General features: G+C 34.9%; 1 protein-coding gene across 7 annotated transcripts in view; it reads right to left on the reverse strand.

The window, feature by feature from the left end:
- The window catches only part of LRP1B (LDL receptor related protein 1B), a 2480145-nt gene that overhangs the window by 808996 nt on the left and 1647521 nt on the right, over nt 1–23628 (reverse strand). For all 7 annotated transcript variants that reach the window (XM_007494117.3, XM_056797188.1, XM_056797186.1 and 4 more), the window contains 4 exons: nt 16494–16625; nt 14952–15179; nt 5094–5268; nt 2908–3002 (listed from right to left, as the gene is read on the reverse strand). In XM_007494117.3, the coding sequence (XP_007494179.2) occupies nt 2908–3002; nt 5094–5268; nt 14952–15179; nt 16494–16625 (630 nt within the window). The remainder of the gene's footprint in view (nt 1–2907; nt 3003–5093; nt 5269–14951; nt 15180–16493; nt 16626–23628) is intronic.

Raw genomic sequence — 23628 nt, forward strand, 5'->3', positions numbered from 1 at the left:
ACCTAAACTATGAGGGTCACCCCTGTGTCTTCTGGACACAAACCTAGGTCAGATAATAAACATCCCCCCATTCCTGTCCAACCTCATTCCATACCAGTCGAGTTATTATCCCTGTTTTTGTAGGTATAAAAAGACTCAGAAAACATTCCCTCTAGGAGGCAGCATCCCATCTATGCTGACCTGCAGCCAAATTCAACATGAATTCCAAATTAATAAATTTCTCTTTTTATTTCTCAGCTAAATTATGGAGTCTTTCATTCTTGCAAAGGGTATCCATCCTGAGCCCCCTGGGCTTACCTCTAGCCCCCACAATACTCTTAGTTGGTACCTGAACCCATGTGACTGGCCTGGGTCCTCTGGTTCTTCCTTCTGCTCTCCTTTCTCTGTCTATATCCCAACGGGTCAGTGAACCAGTGTCAGCCTTTTTCCCACAGGTGTACTGACTCCCCCCTTCCTTCCTCCATCCTTCCCCATTCCCAGGGCAAATTCACATTCTTTAAAAGTCACATGGGTTAAGATCTATGGAATAGTCCACTTATGGATCTGTATGGTTTAGCCTCCAAAGGGCAGGGGTGGGGATGAAGGCTGTGGGTCAGATATAATAAATTACTCGATAAAGAAGAACAATTATCTCTTCTGGTAAACTTTGTTCCCTCTATTAATCTTTCTCGGAATCTGTTCTTCCCTACCCCCTTCCAGTATCCTATTGAGATAAAACAACAGCATGATCCTGCAGTAATGAGATATGGGATTGATGTGTGTTAAAGACTGTTTAGAATATTTGGACATTGTAGAACATAACTTATGACAAAATACCTAGTAATCAAGAAAATTATTTTGATGGTAACATTAGTGGCTGTGTAGACCAAGAGTATGAACACTAATTTAGTTGTTGCAAGATACATTCTATAAATAAAGCCTTTTCCCCATTTATTTCAGAACTAAAATTAGAATTTAAAATAACTAAGAGTAAGTTTATTCCAATTATAAGAAAGAATATTTGAATTAAAATTTAGGTCTAATCTCTAATTTACTGAATTATATGCTCTGGACTTCATTTACTTGTAATGACACTAACATATTGACCTTTTGGGATAACATTTTCTATACAACTTCAGATAAGCACAGATAGCATTGCTTTGTTCCACATTAAGTCCTCTTTATGTGGCCATAATCTTGTAGATTTAGTCTCTTATTCTTTTTCCTTCCTATCTTCTACCACACTGCAAAGTTAGCATTTCATTCAGTCTTTTAATTTTCAGCTCTACAAAGAATTTCTATCATGAGCTGAATCTGAGACCAAACAGCACAGAAAGAAGAGTTGTTAATAGTATTACTTTTTATCTGAAGTTTACTCCATGGATTACATGAAAAGATTGATTTATTTCAAGCTCCATGATGTATCACCTTTATTGAATTCTCTCTAATAAAAAACAGACCACTTCACAAGGAAATAAACTTCTTCCATATTCCTGAAACTTAAAAATTGCTGAAAGGCTAGCATAGTACACTGATTTTCATACATTCAGAAGAGAAAGGATTCCCTTTTAAGGACAATTTAATGATTTCCATCATTTTTCTCCTGCTTCCTCTATTACCTGAATGGTCAACCTGGCATTATAAATCAGGCACATTATTATTATTATTTGACAAGATATTTGTGTACATGAAGACAATGAACTATATGGCAATTCTTACACTCTGAAAAAAACACAAGTAAATGTGAGGAATCAGTGAAGTGATACAAAAATAAAAGAGAAAAATGTGATAGTAATAAGAAATCTATCTCTTTAGCTTTAAATGAGATATTTGAATCAACAGCATTCAAGAAAAAAATTATGCCAGGATTACTCAAATAAAATGAAACTAAGGATGGAAGCTTATTGTCAGTTTAAAGGGAAAAAAAAACAACTTCTTTTCCTGAACTTAAAAGTTATGTTTTATTGCACATATAGAAACTATAAACCTCTATTTCCCCTCTTCTCTATAAGGGTTCTCTTTTTTATTTTCTTTTTATAAAACATCTTGATAAATATTTCAATGTAATTGGTTTCCTCTGTAATCCCATGTCTTTTATCTTAAGAGCATTTTAAATAAACATTTAAATGAAAATATTTTTAACATGATTCTGAGAAAGGGGTCCAGGACAAAACAAAGGGGAAGAATCTTTACTGTATACCTTTGTCAGGCTTGTAATGTCAGAAGTCTGCTTTGATATATAACCTGATTAGCTTGAACTATGGCTAGTTTGTATAATTCATTAGAATATGAAGTAAATCTGGAACTTGAAATGAATCTAAGAGTTTATGGTTTGTATAAGGAATTTGAAAGATGGCCAAAAGTAAGAAATGTATTAATAGGGAATCCTAGTTTTACTTTGTGGTTTAATGCAAGCTAAGTGTGGATTGTTTTAAGGGGTTTGTTCAAGGATCACCAGTGAATTCAGATTGCCAAGTGCAATAAGTTAAAATATATTTCAAATAAATACTTCACTGTCAATCAATACATTTACCTAGAGAATAATAACCATACCATTAAAATCACAGAATCAGTACTGACAGCATAATAATAATTATACCACAGTATCTGAACTGATTCAATGAGAAATGAATATACTGCATTAACTCAAATCATTTTGGTTCCATTGTGAGAGGTTGTCTCTTTAAAGGACTAAAATATCCCCATTAAACAGAGACAAATTGGAACCTAAAAGGAGAATTTCTTACATTCACAATGATGGGTCCCATTGTGTTAAATTGCTTTTTTTTGTTGTTGTTAAATTTAGATATAATTTGAAAAATAAATATAAAATATTTTCTTTCTTTAAAACTTCAGCTATTTCTTCAGTCTTGAATGTATATTTATCATCCCCCCCCCAAATCTTTGGTCTACACTACAAATACTTACCAACTGGATCTTTTTGATTCTGAAAGAGTATTTTGCTATTACTGCCATCCATATTTGCCATATTGATTGTGTTTCCATCAGTCCAGTAAAGTTTCCTTAAAAAGAAACAAAAAAAAGAGTTCATCAAATATGAGAGATGTTAAACCTATTTATAGTAACTGTAAGTATATAGGGGAAAAATTCTGGGGAATATAATAAACCCAGAACCATAGAGGACCTTCAAGTCTTCATATATTAAAGAGGAGGAACAGTTGTCAGACTTTTTTGTGGAGTTTCTTGAGAACATTTTATTAAACAATACCCCACTTTTTTATATTTGATCCACTTCAAGTGGGCTTGGCTAATTCAAAGTCAGTGGAGTTATTTGTGGGGTTTGCCCCAGAGAAGGGGGAAATAGAGTAAGTGCACCATGATTCCCTCTGCACTGCTGCTCTAGCAACTCAACCAATCCTGCTTCTTCCTCTCCTTTTTTTTTTTTTAAATAACCCTTCTCTTCCATGTTGGAATCAATACTATGTATTGGTTCCAAGGCAGAAGAGAGGGAAGGGCTAGGCAATGGGGGTTAAGTGACTTTTCCAGGGTCACACAGCAAGGAAATGTCCATGGTCAGATTTGAACCTAGGACCTTCTATTTCTAGGCCCGGCTCTCAAGTTCACTGAGTAACCCAGCTATCAATCCATCCTGCTTCTATACATCCCTTTACACAAGTGGAACGACTGCTGAACTGCTATCCCCATATTTTTTTAGCATCTGGTTTTACCCCAGGGAAAAGAATTAGTCTCTATGACTATGATGTTAACAATCTAAGAAATTTTGTGACTTAATGCAAGAAACCTACATATGTGGTGGGAACACTTATTTTATATGGTCTAAAGTGGTCTTTAAGGGCTCGGGGAGCTTATTTTGCCTCCCTGCTGCCTGAGGGACAAATAGTTTAGTCTAGAAAGAACTGTGATCTTAAGTTCCACTTTGTTTTCTTGTTACATTCATGGAAATGCTTTCTTGGCTTTTTGCTATGATGCTGCTGCAGGAAGAGCTAGATTGTTTTATTATAATGTTATATCCTTTTAAGTGTGTTCTTTTAGCTCCTAATTATTAAAGTAGTTTGTAATTGAATTTTATGGTCCATGAATGCCTATTGCATTTTAAGACCTTGAACCTAAAGGGTTGGACTAATCCTAATTTAGACTTGTCTTACAATAATAGCAGCTGCATTATCCTGCAACCCAAATTGATTATGGGGCATTTATTCTCATTCTCCCCTTTTCTGCTTATGAAACCATGTTGGGCCATCTAGAGAGCTGCATGGAAAAGAAAAGCTACAATAAATAAATATTCCTGGGAGGGAATGAGAATGAAAATCAATCCTTCCAAACCTTAGTAACTGTACTTTTCACGGTTTTGTGTTATCAAAACAACCAGTGAGAAAACAAGTTGGATCAGATGTGCCTATCTGTCTGTCTCTCTCTCTATCTGTCTGTCTGTCTTTATCTAGGACAGGGCCTATCCTGTGACTTCATTGTTATGGGTTTGGGGGCAGCTGGGTGGCACAATGAATACAGCAATAGACTTAGTCATGAAGACCTAAACTCAAATTCAATCTCAGACATTTACTAGCTTTGTTACCCTTGGGAAGTCACTCAATCCCTATTTGTCTCAGTTTCCTCATCTGTAAAATGAGGATAATAGGAGCACTTCTCTCCCAAAGCTGTTGTGAGAAACAAATGAGAGAATTATAAAGTGTTTAACAAACATAGTACCTGATACATAGTAAGCACTATATAAAGGTTAGCTGTATTATTATTATTATTAATTCCTGAGTAAAGAAATTCTAAATGGTGCTGGGTTGACAAGTTTGCCACACTCTTTTGTTTTAGAAACTAAATAATACATAATATACATGTGGAATATAAGCAGAAAGCAACATACTAGAGGTCTTAATTTTATCAACATTTTTTACATCTCTTTTCCTTCCACTTTTAGAAATACAAGTTTATAAAATCTATGAGTTGATAATGTTTTTGTTAAGTTGTCAGAGAACTGTGACCTCTATTGCTATCTATTTTGTCAGATTCCAGAGATGAAATCACTATTTAGCCCTAAGCCCTATACCATATTGTTACATGATATTTGTTATCAAATTATGACAAAGTTTTCTGAATATCTAGAAATAATCATACTTTACCCCCTGACTGGGTGAGCCGCAAGGCATTGTGGCTTATCGATTCCGTGTATAACTGAGGTTTTCAAGGAACCATCTAATCTTGCCACATTAATTTGTGTTTCATCAAATTCTGAGCTAATCCAGTACAAATTTCGGGATACCCAATCCACAGCTAGCCCTCTGATGCTCTGAATATCTGTAAGAGAGGAAAAGAAAATTAAAAAGTGAATGAAGTTGCTCATTCTGTTGGCTCTCCCAACTAAGTCATTTTCTGTCTCAGGGAAAATTTAATTTACACTTTAATTTGTTAGCTAAAATTGTACAAGATTGTAATCTCATTCCCTTATCAGCCCTTCTTGAGGTATGAATAATCATTAATGTCTTACTGCTGAGCCAGTTGAAAAACCTGAAGCAACAATTAGCATTGAAATTACACTAACAGTCAATGAGTCACTAGTAAACACTTAGGAGTAAAAATAGCCAGTAATCTCATTGTCCAAGGCGACCCAAATGCAAATCAGAGTAATCAGTTCTGCAGTTGGTAGCACATTTTTCTTGTTTGGAGAAAAAAGCATTTTCAGGTCAATAACAAATGAGCTGTATGCCATACCTCCCAACAGCTAATTTCATTATTTTTTTTCATCTCCATAATCAAATTAGCGTACTTAAAATAGGCCATTTTTGTGACCTGCATATGCCTGTTTTGTGTAGAAAGAAGATGGAATGATTCAACTTCTCCTAAAAGATTCACCAGAGTTTTATATCTTTCAAAGTAGGTAATTAACAGGAATTGACAGTGAGAGGAACGGAAGAAAATCCTTTAACATTCCTATGACAAATTACTGAGTTCTAATTAAGATTGGATTCATTAAGTCAAATCTGAATGTTTGGTTTGCTGTTTCTTGATCATACAATTAAGGGATCTAAACTCCACATGTTTTAATTAGAAGGGGGGAAAACATCTAAAAAGCTTTACAAAGCATTAAGGTAAAAAGAGCAGCTAATTTAGGAACATTCTGACCTGGGATATTTGAATTTTTTTCCTTTCAGATTTGTGTGTTATCTTCAACCTCAACAAGCTTTTGACACTTCTCCATTCATTACACTCCTTAGAATTTATTTTGTATCCTCCCTTCACTTCTTTGGAAAATATGTAATACCTGAAGAACCATTTCTTAATGGGCTATTTTTGGGAAATGTATAAATGAAGGCCAACATCACGTAGAAGCAAAGTCTTGTGAGTAGATGATTTAGGCAGATGAGTTAATGTACATCTGAGAAATACTAGGGAGTGACAACCACCAAACATGCACACACAAACGCACACACATTTCTCTCACAATTGACATGTGAATGAAATTTTAACCACAGACCTATTCCTTTGGATTAATATGTTATGCTTTTGAAGGGTCTCATTAAAATGTTTCTTACCTGAGACCACTTAACAATTTAGCTTAGATAATGAGATTATCTAGCAAGGCCCTGAAGGAATGGAATGTAGTCTAGGGATGCTTTGCTGAGACATAGTGCTCTCAAAATACGGAATTCTGGACAAGAAAGGCACTTCTGAGTATGGTACCACTTGAGCAGGTCAAGGTTTTGATACTGGCTCCCATTTTGTCTCCCACCCTTGAATTCCTTCCCACTCAGATTCATTCCCCATACATCTGTCAAATTGATATTCTAAAAACATAGATCTGACCACATCACTGCTCCAAACATTTAATAGCTCTCTGTAGCCAATAGGATGAGACACAAACATCTTTGTTTGGCACGTAAAGTCCTTCCCAATTTGGCTCGAGCCAATTTTTCAAAGCTTACTGCAGATCCCATGCCTTTCTGCACTTTATAACAATCCATTGGCCAAACTGACCTCCTTCCTTCCCCTGATTTTCCATTTTCCTTCTCTTCATCTTTGCATGAGGATTTCCACATGCCTAGAATGTGGCCCCCTCCTCATTTAATTGTTTGAATTTTGACCTTTCTGTAAGGTTCAATTTCTGGCATTTCCTACAAGAGACCTATTCTGATGCCCTTCTTGCCCTAATTAATATTGTCCTCTCCCTAATTTCTTTCCCTTATTCCCCTCCTCTTCCCCATAATAAAATCTAAATTCTTCTGGGTCATGGTTTTGTTTCATCTTTATATTACTGAGATCTATGCAATAGCTGAGGCTTAGAATAAACTTAATGAACAAGGAATAAATGAAGAGGCACATGATGAGTATGAGCAAGCTGTAATATGTATAGCAAATAAGGAACTCTGGAAAAGATAAGAATAAAGGATGCCATTAAAGAACTGAATGGCCTGGTCACATGGCAAGAGCAAGGGAGAATTGGTGGACAGCCTGAGTATTCCAATGGATCCTTTGCAAAGTCAGGAATAAGAAACGTCTCTAGCTTTTGGGGTGTACTCTTTATAGTGAACTTTGGGGAAAATGTGAGCAAGAGTTGCATATCATTGGCAGATCAGGAACAGTTAAAGAATTACATCCTGGGATGGGATTCCCAAATTTAATAGATAGAAGATCCATTTAGTAAAATTAATGCTAATGAATGAGGTTTAGAACAACAAATTGGACAAAGGATTCAATTCAATGAACATTTCTTAAGCATATATGATTTTTTGAAGCGTACAAAGGCTACATAAAGATGTGTTTTCTACCCTACAGGTATTTATTTATGATGCAGGACCAACAATAAGATGCATGTAAATTAAATTTAATATAATATGAAAAAAGATAACTTAAAATAGAAGGGTAGTTTGGTGTTGCAATGGACAAAACTCCAAGCCTGGATGGGGTCAAGAAGACTTGAATTCAAATTTTGTCTCAGACAACTATCTGTGAGACCCTGAGCAAGTCACTTAACTTTGTTTGCTTTAATTTCCTCATCTGGAAAATGAGCTGGAAAAGAAAATGTAAAACCACTCTAGTATTTCTGCCAAGAAAATCCCAAATGAGGCCACTGACTGAAACCCTCATGCAACAAAAACCTATAGTAGAGAAATATAAAATGCTAAAGACAAACAAGTGATATAAATTCCTTTTTTAGTAAAGTGATTGACAAAAACTTCTTGGTGAGGAGCCATTTGGCCAGAGCCAAGAAAATGATACTGTCATCCTTGGAGAAAGGGAAGCACAATGTTCTAGGCAAAAAAAGTATCAGGGCTAAAAATGCACAGAGATGATAAAGGGTAAGGTGATTTTAAAAAATAGCAAACTGTCTTATTTGGGGACATATGGGGCACATAAAGGTGAGTGGAGGGAAAGAAGACTGGTAGAAGTAAGGGGTAGGGAAAAGAAAATAGAACTTGGCAGACAACTCCTTATATGCTATGAAAGTAGAAAATGATTTGAGATTTAAAGTGTAGATGACTAGAGGATACACTAGTCTGCATTGAAATGAACAAAATAGGGATTTCATGAATAGGCACAGGTTTGGAGAAGTGGAACATCTTTAGGAAAATAGTAAACATGGACAAGAAAAGAGGAAAGAAAGAATCTTGAGGGATGTTTTGATTAGTTGGTATAGGGATGCTTTGATTAGTTGGTAGAGGGAAGAAGGAAATAAGCAGGGAAGTGGAAAAGAGAGCAGGAAAAAAGATAAGGGAGGGCGCCAAAGGCAAATATAGTATTTTATTCCTTCCAAAATGTTCAACATTGATAATACCCAAGTCTTTCTCTCATTTAAATTGGAATTTTAAATTGCTAAAAAAAGTTTTAATTTTTTGTGGGAAAAAATCCAAACCCAAACATATAGATATACTTATAAATTTTTTTCTAATCCCTTTAAAATGATTATATATTTTATAACTTGGAATTTGAATTCTATGGAAAACTTAGTAGTGACATTTTTGGGGTTACATTTATTTTCTTTTTAACTACTAAAGAAATGTTTCTTTAAACATGTTTGTTTGGAATTGAGATTACATAAAATTTTATATTTCTTTTATTTTGGTTATGATGCAACAGTTTTAAAGACTTGTTGAACCCATATGATTTGATACAAAATGAAATAAGCAGAACAAAGAACAAAATTATGATAGGAACAAATATAAACATAAAAGGCAGTTGAACTCCTACTTATTACAGAGACCACAATTGACTCTCATAAGCAAGATGATGAAACAGGTTGATTAGCAAGCACTATCTTGCTGAGGTTATTTACTCCTAGTCTATTTCATTGATCCACTCTTCTCTCTCTTAGCCAATACCATATTGTTTTGATGACCCCTGCTTTAAGATCTGGTACTGCTAGGCCCCCTTCCTTCCCATTTTTTTCATTAGTTTTTGTGATATTCTTCATCTTTTGTTCTTTCAGATGAACTTCTGTTATAATTTTTTTCTAATTCTATAAAAAATAGTTCTTCAGTAGTTTGATAGGTATGGCACTGAATAAGTAAATTAGTTTAGGTAGGATTGTCATTTTTATTATATTAGCTCATCCTATCCATGAACAATTAATGTTTTTTCAATTGTTTAGATTTAGTTTTATTTGCATGGAGAGTGTTTTTAATTGTGTTCATTTAATTCCTGTGTTTGTCTGGGCAGATGGATTCCCAAATATTTTATTTTGTCTGGAGAGATTTTAAATAACTCTTGCTGCTGATTTTTGTTGGAAATAAATAGATATGCTGATGATTATGTGGGTTTATTTTTTACCCTGCAACTTTGCTAAAATTATTATTTCTACTAGCTTTTTAGTTGATTTTCTAGTATTCTCTAAATATACCATTATATCATCTGCAAAGAATGATAGTTTAGTTTCCTCACTGCCTACTTTAATTCCTTCAATTTCTTTTTCTTCTCTAATTGCTAATGCTAGCATTTCTAGTACAATATGAAACAGCAGTTACAATAATGGGCATCCCTGCTTCACTCTTCATTTTATTGGGAAGGCATCTAACTTAACCCCATTGCAGATGTTGTTTGCTGATGGTTTTAAATAAATACTGATTATTATTTTGAGTAAAGGCCCTTTTATTCCTATAGGAATGGGTGTTGTATTTTGTCAAAGGTTTTTCTGCAGATAATGAAACATCTTAATTCCCTTCTGTAAAGGTATGGGGAACTATCAGTGAAGAATGTTGTATACACTATAACATGCATTCATTGATCTTTTTCCAACTACTTCTTTTGCTATTATGAGGGAGAGTTCAATGGGGAAAATGATACAGCATACCAGGAAATTATTTTGTTATAAGTTCAAAAGATAGATATAAAACAATAGAAAAAAATGGATCCGTTTCAAAAAGAAACACTAAGTAGCCCAAAACATTGACTTAAAAAATAACCCAACTTTGCAGAATTGAGCTAATCAATATCAACAACAGTTAACATTTATATAGCCTTTACTATATGCCAGGTTCTACACTAAACACTATTATAGTTACCTCCTATGATCCTTATAACAACCCTAGGAGCCAGGTATTATTATTATTCCCATTTTTCAGATGAACAACCTGAAGCAAATAGATATAAAATGACTTTTCTAGGGTGGCAGAGCTAGTAAACCTCTGAGGCCAAATCTGAATTTAGGACTGCCTGATTCCAAGCCTGCATTATACCAATCAGCAAAGTATTCAAAATCAGTGCCAGTATGCCCCCTAAAAGAGCTACTGGAGGCCTGGGGTGAGGACTGGGGAGGGGAATCACTGAACTGGAAAGCAGGAGGCCTGAGTTCTAATCCTATTTAGGCTATTAACAAACTTCATGACCTTGGGAAAATCACTTGTCTTTTTGTATCTCACTTTTATAATCTGTAAAGTGAGGAATCACTAAGATTCTTTATAATGCTGCCCCCTCAATTAGAACATAGATTCTTAGAGGAAAGAGTTATGTCATCTCACTCTACTGCTCATATCTGGAATATCTAGAAAAAGAGAAAGCAGTAACTGCAATGGGACAGAGACAGAGAATTAATTAGAAATCTGCTGAAAGTACAGCCTTGCCTTGGGTTTTGAGTCATGAGAAATACATAGCATTGCAATTGGGTCCCTGGGATTTGGTAAGCCTGCCACACTACTGAAAGTAGGTATTCCAGAAAATAATTTAAGAGTTCCCTGGCAAATATGAGATATCAAGGGTATAATTCTTTCAGAAAGAAATTGTAAGTCCTTCTCTCCAAGAGGCTGGAAAGACCCTGAGACAAGGGTAAAATATCAGTCATTGGGTTTTAGTCTCTCTTCTTTTTCCCAGGGCAAGAGTGAAAGATGCTGGAAGCTGAGCCAGGTGCCTCCCTGGATTCTGAGGGCCTCAGAGGACTCATCTGCAAAAGAATCGCTGGACAGTCTATGTGGATGCACCGGAAAGCATCATGGAGATAAGGCATTGGAAGCCCCCTGCCTACGCACATCCAAATAAAGTAACATCTGCTCTGGAAGGGGCTGGAAGGACAGGAGATACAGATCCCCTTTGTGGCTAATGTTCTCTCCTCCATTATGTACTTATTTATGTCTCTTTTCTGTAGGAAATAAGCTCTTTGATACTGAAACTCTGAATTGTGTCTTTGGATGCACATTATCTAGTATAATATCTGGTAATATAACAGGCACATCACACAATGTTTTTTTAATTCAATAGATAAGTTCTATTCCTTATCATCATATTCACCCATCTAGTCATGTCAACTGATAAGAATTATATGGCAAAAATGGATACAAATCAGCAAATTTCCCACTGAACTCATTTGTGAAGCATCTATTATGTGTGCCAAGCAGTATATGAGGCACTGGAGACTCTCAAGGAACTTACATGCAGGATGATTATCCAGCAAGACTCCTAGGAGAAAAAAAAGTGTTTTTTTAAGCCTTGCCCAGGCTCAAGGGCTATAGTTTTGTTTTGTTTTTTCATTTAAAGGAAGCAATCTTGCCTATATCTCTGGTTGTGAGATTCATCTCGCAACCATGTACAGACAGCAAATGTCTTTGGCTTTCACAATTAATTCTGAAAGTTCACTGATTGGATAGAAAATATTTAAAGAGAGGGAAACTCATTTTTGACCCTTTATCAACATGAAGAATATCAGAGTAAAAGTTTTATTTGGACATTAGTTAGTTCACTCTTTCCCCAAAACAGCACTGTTTTTTTTTATGAATATATAAAAGTTAGGGGGCAGTGAGATGACTCAGTGCATTGAGAGCTAGGTCTAGAGATATGAGGTTTGGGGTTCAAATATGGCCTCAGATACTTCCTAACTGTGTGACCTCAGGCAAGTCACTTAAACCCCATTTACCACTCTTCCACCTTGGAAAAAATACACCATATTGATTCTAAAACAGAAGGTAAGGATTTTTTTAAACAAAAAAACCCCAAATATATAGAATTTTAATGTTCAAAACTTAACACTTGTGTCTCCTTATTCTTCATATATTTTGCTTTTCTTCCCTTTTCTTAAATAGGAAACATAAAGTACTTTTCAAACATTCACTTCTTTCAGGCACAAATTCCTTTCCCCATTCCTTTTCTAGGACCCTATACTTGAACAGTGACTGCAGAAGGACCTGGATGGTGATTTGATAATTTTATTTTATTGGTTTCTACATAGTCTTGGCTGGGAAAATGATGATCTAGTCCAGCCCTCTTATTTTACATAAAAGGAAATTGAAGCTCAGAAAGAGGGAATGATTTCTGAGATAGAACAAGGAGTTAGAAACACAGTCAGAATGAGAACTTGTCTACTGACTCCCATCTCAATGTTCTTTTCACTGGAAAAAGTGTATATATATATATATATATATATATATATATATATATATATACATATATATATTATAGGAAACATAAACACACATACACACACATATGTGTGTGTATGTTTCCTATAATATATATTTCTATTATATACACACACACACACACACATATATATATATATATCAGAAACACAGCATCCATCAATTACCTTGTGCCAGAGAGATGATGGCCTTAAAAAGCAGAATGAAACATAAATTTTAGGATATGGTCAATGTGGTAATTTGTTTTATTTCCCTAAGGGAGTTATGGGAGGGGAAACGATGACACAGTGGGAGAAAGTAATAATAAATGCTTTTTAAAGTAAATATTTTAAGTCCTCTAGCATATGGTTGGATTGATAGCTTTGGCAGAACAGCTAATGAGGTCAGAAGTAGGAGGTAGAAGAGTGAGAATCAGGGTCTAAAAGGATGAAAAAGATGCCTGCAGAAATATGCATAGCCTTTGGTACATTTCATCATATTTCAGCAAACTTCATTTTTAAAAGGTGAACTGTGAAAAGGCCATCTCAAGCTTTCAGACAGGCTGAGGGGTACCTCCACAGCTAGAAGATGAGTGTTAGTTATAGAGGAGGAGGAAGGGGTGCTTCCCACCTTTCAGGAGAGGTGAGTATCCTAATTGAAACAGAAGCCATGATAAGCTATTTCCCATATGAAGCTATGAAAGAGAACTCCCCAAACTGGTGAATTCAGAGTATAAATTGAAGTATATATTTTTTTCACTTCATTTTTCTTGATTTTTTGGTGACATGTCTAATATGGAAATGCATTTTGCATTATTTCAAATTTAAAATTGATACAGTTTGCCATCTCGTTGGATAGGGGGAGGGAGGGACAGTGGAAGGGAGAAATTCAGAACTAAAAAATAATAGTATGTTAAGAATAAATAAGTAATAAATTTAAAAAATTAAAATGAAGAGAACTCTCCAGCAAAGGCTAGAAGAAAGCTATAGCAATGAGCTATGTTTAAAGAAGAATGATCCTCTCTCTATTTCTTATTTAATTTATAAAGACCCAACTAATAAGAAATCCATTTCAGAAATTTCTCCTTCTGAATCCCAAGTCCTTTTTGACCTGACTGATGTCATACTTATAATTATAACTTTAATTCCCAATATAGAATTTAAATCTCTCACAATACTTAATGGAGAATTTAAAGATTTGTTTCTGTCCTGTTTTAATCATGATTATGAGAACAGGTGGCATAGTAGAAATAGAGCTGGACTTTCAGTTAGGGACTTGCTGGATCTCTCATTCATTCCTTTTGTGACTGCAGGAAGGTAAATTCCCTCTGTATGGTCCTCTTCACTTCATCTATAAAATAAGTGAGTTAGACTAGATGGCCCCTAAGAACCCTTCCAGCTCTAAATCAATGATTCTTTTTTTTTTCAGTTATTTTTTCAGTTGTACATATTCTTTGTGACCCCATTTGTGCTTTTCTTGGCAGAGATACTGGAGTGTTTTTCCATTTCCTTCTCCATCTCCTTTTACAGATAAGGAAACCAAGGCAAACAGAGTTAAGTGATTTGCCCAGGGTCCAGAAAGTACTTAGTATCTGAGGCCAGATTTGATCACAATAAGATGATTCTTCTTGATTCCAAGCCTGGCATTCTATCCATTGTGCCACCTACTTGCTCCTGAACTCATGTCTTCAATTCAGAATCCTGAATTGTTCCATTGAATTATTTTTTCTCTTAGTCAATCACACCAAACTATTGTTATGCATACCCTAAGATTTGCTCATGAATTTCTTTTCTATCTGTGCTCTCATTTGATTACCTTATTAATCACCATCTGTTTAATTATTATCTCTAAAAAGATGCCTCCCAGATCCACCTATAATCAATGATTCTATTAATTTTCTATTAGCAATATGGGTGAGGTTGAGAGATGTGGAGAGGATGGGAGTAAAATATATATCTTGGAAATTTACAACAACTAAGAATGGAGTTGCAAATCTAAACTAACTATAAATAGATATCATCAACTCTTTTGACACTACTCCAAAATAGAGTGACAAATGTAAATGTTTATCATCAAAACTGAATAATGATTAAAATGAAATTACAAACATGCATCTATATGTAACTCCAACTTCCTTGTGGCAGTGATTCTTTAGGTATTTACCTCTTGAGATAACAGTTTCTAATCCAGTTCCATTAATAAAAGCACGTTTGATGGTTTGTGTTTTTATATCTGTCCAGTACAAACGTTCCTCTGAGGCATCAAAGTCTATCACAGTGACATCATCTATATCAGGGACAGTAAAAGCTGTGATGAAGTTGAAATAGGGATTATCTATATCGACTCCTCTTATTTCTGAGCGTCTTGCATAAAGTAGAAATTTTTTCATTTCTAGAAAAGAAAAGAAGAAATCAAGTATATTTTATTTGCAAAAGGAGACCATGGTCAAATATCTTAGCAAGCCTATTTTTGCATGATTAACTAACATTTTTATGGTAAAAAATCTAAAATGGATACTATAATGTGCTTTTATTTAGTTAGCACACTTCACTGAAATAACCTGGAATTTTTTTTATCATTTTTCTTTTTCAAGTAAGTAAGGAGTTCAAGCTGCATCAAATTCATATGCAAATCACTATAAACAAATATCTTAAAATACAGAAGTTCTAAATATGTCAAATCTCTAAATTTGTTCTTCATGTGATATCATAATTGAAATTTATTTTAAGTTAAATGGAATTTGGAAAAATCTAAGAAATTATTTCTTATACGGTCACTGAATTACAATGAACTCATAAGTTACTTAGCAAATCACATTTGGAAGCAATTCTCTAAAACTAGGTTTCAAAGGGCTGCATTTACTCTCCAAATCACAACTCCTTAGCCTATAAACCATAATGAAAGGAATTTTCATCATAATGAATTTATAGGTACCTTCTTTTCAATGAATTGGAACAAATGAATAGGAAAAAGCTTTGCTAATATTTTTTTCCTTTTTTGTTCTCTAGGTAAATTAAGATGTATTATTATTATAAAGGTATTGAGTCATTTTAATAAGCACATTTTAAAATTATAAAAATCAAAAGATGTGCAACAAAGACACTGTTAAGCTTTGGAAATCTTTTCTCTCCTTTTTTTTAAGCTACAGTGTTACAAATACACTTTTCATTATTAAAAATAAGACTATTACATCAGCTTTCATAAATTTTACATAAATGTACCATTGAAAATCTGTTTAATATCTTGCAAAGTTACATATTGTATTCCATTTTCCCTCTAAATTGTTAAGCCCCCTACTAAAATGATACAAAAATGACTTCAGATGAAGTGTAGGGAGAGATTAAAGCTCTTAAATACTTCTTTGTTATGCAGGTTACCTGCATCATCATTTTCTGATGATACACTTTACACTTATAAATCTCACTGTTTCCCAGAGATAAATTCTGCTAACACACCAAAAGCAAAAGTAACAGAAAACATGAATAAGGCAATAAACAGCAGAGTGCCCCATATTGCATATTTTTAAAAGTCTGCCAATCTTTCTGAAAGTAGATGAGTCATCAATATTGCTGGGAAATAGCAGTGTCTCAAACATTTTCAGTGGATGGCAAATCCTCTCCTGTCCCAGTCAGTGTAAAAATCTGAACATTGATTCAATCTAGATGAATTTCATTTGGGTCTCTGTTAACACTGGAGGAGCCTTACCATAGCACGTCTTCTTGTCCGGGGACAGTTTCATCAGGTGGGGGCAGGCACAAGCGGCACTTCTATTATGATTGATCAGACACATATGGGAGCATGGGCCTTTGCCATCATTAGCTGCACACGGATTGGGAGCTGTAATTACACAGTGAAATATTAACAGTAAAGAGGAAAGAATATATTAGGCCACCTCTGAGGTTGACAGGGGTTATTCGCTTAATGATTCAAACTGAATTTCACTCTATGGCTCCCATTAGGAGGGTGATTAATAGGACAATAATAGAAAATCATACACAGTGATCATATTAATAAAAACATTTTGCCTTCCCAAAGATCTAACACACTGGGCCAACTCCTCCTGTTACCACTGAGATAAATGGCAAGTGTCATATTGCCCTGGAAACACTAAATATCCCATGAGTTTTTAAAGGATTATTTATTCAATTTGGAGAACAGGAGGAATTTCAGATAAGCATAATTACTGAAGTTAGAATGTAATTACCTCAGGTATAATGTGACCTAAACATTAGGTATTCGAATGGTGGCAAGGGCTTTCCAAACCACCTAGTCTTCTCTTTTAGTCTAACAGATATATGCTGACAAATCATGCCTGACAGATGCCTATGTATGTTTTAAAGGTCTCTGGAAACACATCTCATAGGTTCATATTCCATAAGTAAGCCAATTTAGCATCAATAAAACTGACATTCAGAAACTTGTTCCTGGTACACTGGTCTAGTATCCTCTCTGATATACTAGCAATTTCAAAAAAATTTCAGGGAGCCTCCTAGTGCAATCATCAATAATATGGAAAAAAGGTCTTGATCAATGACACAAGAAAAAAACCCAGTGGAATTGAGTGTCGGCTATGGGGGGAGGAGGGAGGAATGAGGGAAAGAAAGAACATAAATCATGTAATCATGGGAAAATATTTTAAATTAATTAAATAAAAATTTTCAATTAAAAAAATTTCAGTGTGCCTTAGAAAAGAAATATTCATCATTTTATTTTCATTCATCTACCAATCTTCTCTTCACTACATGATCTGATCCCCATGCCATGGTGAGCTACATTGCAGAAAACTCATCTCTACCATATTTCATTCTAGTCATGCGCTAATGATTCTAACCATATCTTCCAGAGAACAAGCAAATCCTTCCCATCTTGATGTTATTTTTTGAAATCTTTTCTGCCATTGGTTTTTTGTTTGTTTGGTTTTTGAGAATGAGTCAACTAGAAGTTGTTGGAATCATAGTCTTAAATATTATCAGATAAGGAATCCATAGCACCCCTCAGCCTTTCCTTAGATTATGGAATATATATTTTACAGTTGACAGAGAAGATAGGTAGTGACTGAACAAGTCATTGTATATGATTGTAATGGGGTACAGTTTAGTGTCATAAAAAATGATGGACAAGATGATCACCAAAAAACCTGGAAAGCCTTATACAAAGTGATACAAAGTATAATGACTAGAACCAGGAGAACATTGTATGCAGTAATTATAATGTACTATAATCAACTGTGAATGACAACTATTATCAGCAATGCAAGGATCTGAGAGAACTCCAAAGGGCTCATGATGAAAAAAGCTATAGCCACCACCACTGAAGGGACAGATAGCATCTGAATGAAGATTAAAAAACACCATTCTTGCTTCATTTCTTCTATGTGTTTTTCTCTAATCTAACCAATACGGGTCCTTTTTCACAACATGATGAACGTGGAAGTATGAATTGTGTGACACATGTACAACCAATATCACATCTGCTATCTCAGGGAGGAGCTAACGTTGGGACGGTGGGAAAGAAAATGGATCACAAAATGTCAGAAAGCAATTATTAAAATTATGCCTACAGGGGGCTAGCTAGGTGGCGCAGTGGATTGAGAGCCAGAGGTGGTGTGGCATTTAAGAGTGAGAGCCATAAACTGTAAGAGTTAAAATGGTTGAGGTTTTAAACTGTTGTGATTAAAATAGTGGAAGACTTAATTTGTGGCCACTAAAAGAGTGGGTGAGTAAATTTTTACCGCAGAAAATATGTTTTCACTACAATGTCTTGTTTTAATTCAAATATAAGGTGGTCGCCAGGGAAATATTCCCAATTATGAATATACCCAAGTCAACTGGGTTTTATAGAGAATTTAATTAATAATACAATGAGGAATCAAAGAAAGAGAGAGAGAGAAAAAAGGAAATAAATGAGAAAAGAATAGGCCGGCCCAGGCAGCCCTGGCCAACCCAGGCCTAAGCCCTAAAAGAAAAGATCAGTCAGTCCTTAATCACTCACCATAAGATCTGTTCAAGCAAGGATTCAGGGGGACAGAGTCTCCCCAGAGGGAGTTCCAGCCAGATTCAGCCTCCCTTGAGAGACCACCTTAGAGATTGTCCTTCTCTCAAAAACCTCCTTAGAGATTGTCTCTCAAGAGACTCTTCCTTTCAACAGCCTGTCCTTTTCTTATATAGCGGGTTTTCTCCTATGTTACCTCCCCTAAGTTCTTCCATCTAACAATCATAGTAGACGTTTTCCAAAGGACAGCCCATTCTGAATTCACACCTGAGTAGACTAATCCTTTTAGTAATCCACACCTGAGTAAGCTAGAATCTCTGAGTAAGTTTTTTCCTCTTTGCTCCTTGTAAGTTCACAAGTTGCCTGACCTTTATAGGTACTTAGCACCCCTTTGTATAAATTCTAAAAATAGGCATGGCTTAAGTATGGGTGTAAGTATTTTTCATTGTTCAGCAAGGAGTTTTCTCCCCTAAAGCAGTCTTAAGTATGGGTGGTGTAGCAGTCCACCCCTAGCTATGGGCAAGGGAAACAGTTGGTATGTACAGATTGTCTTAGAAGAGAGCATGCTCAGTCTTGAGCATGCTCAGTATTGCGCATGCTCAATATTGCGCATGGCTGGGAAAGCCTCTGACCCTTGACCTCAGCTTCCCCCAGGTTAGGCGGGAACACAGGTTTCTTTGTGCTCACCTGGTTGAGAGAAACCACACCTATACCTTGTCATTAACCAATGAGTTATACAAATATACATCCCTATGTACTGTGTATATTTGCATATCAAAGATTATATATAGCCCAGCAAGCTCCGCCTCTCTCTCTCTCTCTCTTTCAGGCTAGCTGATGGCTGTCCTGGCAGGAGCTTGGCCTCTGGCCAAGCTCCATCTTTAAACCTTCTCTATCTCTCTTTCATCTCTCTGACCTGTGTGGTATTAAATTTGGATCTCTGGACTGGTAAAAGCCTTCAGAAGGGTCCTTTGATCAGAGCTTAGCTGTGGCTCATGGAAAATTAATAAAGACTCATTCCTGCCACCTCATATCTCTAATTTGACTCCGTCATCCCCCTCGTGGTATCTAAAACTTCTATCCTGTCTCTATCTTCCTACCTTAAAGCTTCTCTCCCCTCTGAGGAAGCTTTAGGTGGAGTAGAGGTCTTCCCATTTCTGATCTAAGTAGAGTTCTCACTGTCCAAATGGGGAATGTTCCCAATAGGGAATTGTCCCAATGGAAAATTCCCCAATGGGGATTTTTTTTTTAACATTCACAAGTCTGAGAAATTTCAAGATTCACAGTGGGCAGCCTTAGTTTTAAATCTGACCTTAGACACCTCCTAGCTATATGACCCTGGGCAAGTCACTTGACCCCCCCTTTGAAGGCCTTGCTATTCTTTTGCCTTAGAACCAACATATAGTATTGATTCTAGGACAAAAGGTAAGGATTCAAAAATCTATGTGTCATCTGGAAAAATTATAAAAAATGAAATGTGCATTATCAAAAGAAAGAAAGAAAACAACAATAAAAGAAAAGATAGAAAAGTGGCCACCACTTGGAATATATTGATTAGTTTTGTGCTAGTAACTAGATTCTATTTAACATGTAAAGTATAGGTCATAGTGACAGACCACCAACATTACAAATTGTTCTTTAAAGAAGGAGAATTAAGCTTAATAGATGAAAATATACGACACAGTGTTTGACTTTTTCATTATTGGACTTTTTTTCCTAATTACATGTAGATACAGTTTTTAATTTGAAACATACTGAGGTTATCATTTGCTGCTAGCTAAAGGAACAATCTAATGCTATAAATATGTAACATTCCAAACTTTATGTTCCTTTTTGGAGAAGCTTGTCTTCAAAGATATCCATACACTTCAGAAACTTTACTGCCCAAATGAAAAGTTAGAATGTTTCTTTAACTTTAGTCATTAATGATGTAGATCTGAGATTCATAAGAGTAGAAATCAAGTCAATATCTCCATTGAGAAAACACTTCTATTTTCCTGAGCAGTCACGGTCTTAAGTTCCAGAACATTTTTTTAACTAATGTTACATATTTCGTTTTTTGCGTTTTTGGTTATTTAGAGGACTTGAAGCAAAATGATTTTTTTTTCAAAAAACCCTAACATCATTTCCCCAAGATAATAGATGACAGCAAAGAATAATTAGTCATCCATTTTCACGAGGGAAAGAAAAAAAAATAAAGGTGCATTTGTGTCTTTGACTAAAAAGCCAAAGGGAATCAAAAAACTTAGAAACAACTCATTCTCCTAAGGAAATCAATTAAAGGGGAATAAAACATTTTGCAAATTTATTTGTCAGAGTCAAGAAGGGGAAATGAGGAACATGTTGTTCTTCTTAACAAATAATTAAAAATGAAAGAAAAAGTATTAGAAGGAAAAATGTGTAGTATGGGGCAGAGTATGTATACAATGCAAACATAAAAGATTTAATAATTCATTGAATTGTTATGAAATCTCAAGGAGTTAAATGTATGTATATGAATAAGATTCAGTTAAGAAAAAAATCAAATGAAAAATCACATAAAATCTCATTCAAATTTCTTATTCTTTAACAAAGAAGAACCAAATATATTAGCAAATAGCACAAATAAAGTGAAGAAAATGCTTTGGTTCTTTTTACCCTGACAGGTTGGTTTCTTTTTACCACAGTTGCCCCTTCTTCCTAGCTGAATTAACATTTATAAAGTTCCCCCCTTGTTCTCTTCTTTTCTTTATATAGTTGAAAGGCAATGTAGTTTAAGTACAGAAGTATCAACAATACTGACAATAATTCTTAGTATGATTGTACCAAATTAAAATATAATTCAGAAATCTTGATCAAAATAAATAAAAACGCAATATAACATAAATGATGTTAATTTGTGGTTTTCTTTGTCTGCATGTGGCTCACAGAGACACATTTTCTATCTGAATTAGACACTACAAATCTAGTCCAACTTCCTAATGTTCCAAATGAGGAAAATAAAGACCAGAGAGTTCACATGACTTACAGGGACACTGATAGTAAGTAACACACTGCAACTGGAATCCATATCTTCCACTGGTAGATTTAGCAAATATTCCACTGAACCACAGGTTTAGATGATAAAATAGAAATGTCATTTGCCTTTATGCCTGAAGATTCATGCAATCAATTATATGACATCTTTCAATTTTTTATTCCATGCGGCTGAAGCAACAGATATAACAAAATTCACTTATTTGGTTACATTATATTGTTGAATTTGGGGTTAGGAATATGACTCTGGGAAATCTGTTGATGGCATGCCTCATCAAAAGAAAATATTAGTATCACTGACAGATTTCTCTTATTGAAAAATATATTACACTCACCATAACCAGTGCCTTCCTGTTTTCTTCCCAAGACAATATTTATGATATATGGGGGGGGATCCTAAGTAATTTATTAAACATTGACACCACCACCCCCTTTCATTTATTGGTCCAGAATCATCTTTTCCTATATAGTTTGTGCTGTTCTCAGTTTTCATTTTTATACTTTCCATACTTCACACACATTTTATTTTGAATTATATGTTAACTTATTTTTGAGACTTGCTAATTTCTTCATAGAGTTTAACTCCTTTATGAAGGAGATATTTATCTCATTTGTAACAGAAATTGATGCAGAGGGGCTATTATTTTTATTGTTTCCCTAAGCTCTTCTTGATGAGATGATCAAAGGCCCCTGAAAAATTTTTTTTTATAAATAATGAATCTAATCCATCAAATTCTTTATTAGCCTCTCCGAGGAAAGTCTATAAGCTCTCCTTCCATTTAGCTACAATTTCTTTGTCTTCTGGTTTCTCAGAAGAATTAAAAATCATAGATAATCTAAATAACAATGAAAAGATGCTTGGTGAGTATAATAATAGCTGGCATTTATATGTAGTGCTTAAGTTTCTAAACCTTTTTGATATATATTGGTTTTTACAACAATGTTGTGAATCAGGTACTGATATTATCCTTATTTTGCAGAAAAGGGAAATGAGGCAAACAGCAGATAAGTAGTGTCCCTAATGCCATACAGCTTTAGGGCTCCTAGACATTTTTGTGTACTTCGAAGCTGAATTCTTGTATCTGTTGTCTCCTCAAATTATAGTGGAGAGCACTTAATTTAGTCATGGAGGGCAGAGACATTTTTTTTTAAATTTACATCTTCAGCACTTAATGTGGTACTTGATACATAGTAAGCAAGCACTTATTAAGTGTTTTATCACACATTCATTAATTTCTCCCACAATTAATAGCACAGGCTTGGTATAGCAGAGCTCCTTAATAAATATCTGTTACGCGATAAATGCACTCTTGCACATGAGTTGTCTGTTCCTTGGAGACTGTAATTATTCATGTTTGCTAAATTCATAAAGGAAAATTAAAACAAAAACTGTTAGATATTTTTCTCTTTCTATTCTTCTCTTAAGATTATCAACACACAACTCCAAGGCCTTATATCTAATTAGACTTCCTCTATGAAACCTGATAATGAGGTTCTGAGAAGACACATATTTCAGCTTCCCGCATGAATATGTAGGCAATTTCTCCTTGTTTCATTCCTTAATGCTATTTGCCATATTGAGTTCCTTTTATTTTTAAACCTGTAACTTCTGTCTTAGATATTTAGATGCCAATACTATGTATTGGTTTCCAGATAGAAGAGAAGTAAAGACTAGGGAATGCTGGTTAAGTGACTTTCCCAGGGTCACACAGCAGGAAATATTTGAGGTCACATTTGAACCCAGAACCTCCTCAATCAAAGCCTGGTTTTCAATCCACTGAGCCACCAAGTTGCCTCCTATATTTACTTCTTTATGTTTCTTTTGACTACTGAG

Source organism: Monodelphis domestica, chromosome 4 (genome assembly GCF_027887165.1).
Source record: "Monodelphis domestica isolate mMonDom1 chromosome 4, mMonDom1.pri, whole genome shotgun sequence".
Lineage (NCBI taxonomy): Eukaryota > Metazoa > Chordata > Mammalia > Didelphimorphia > Didelphidae > Monodelphis > Monodelphis domestica.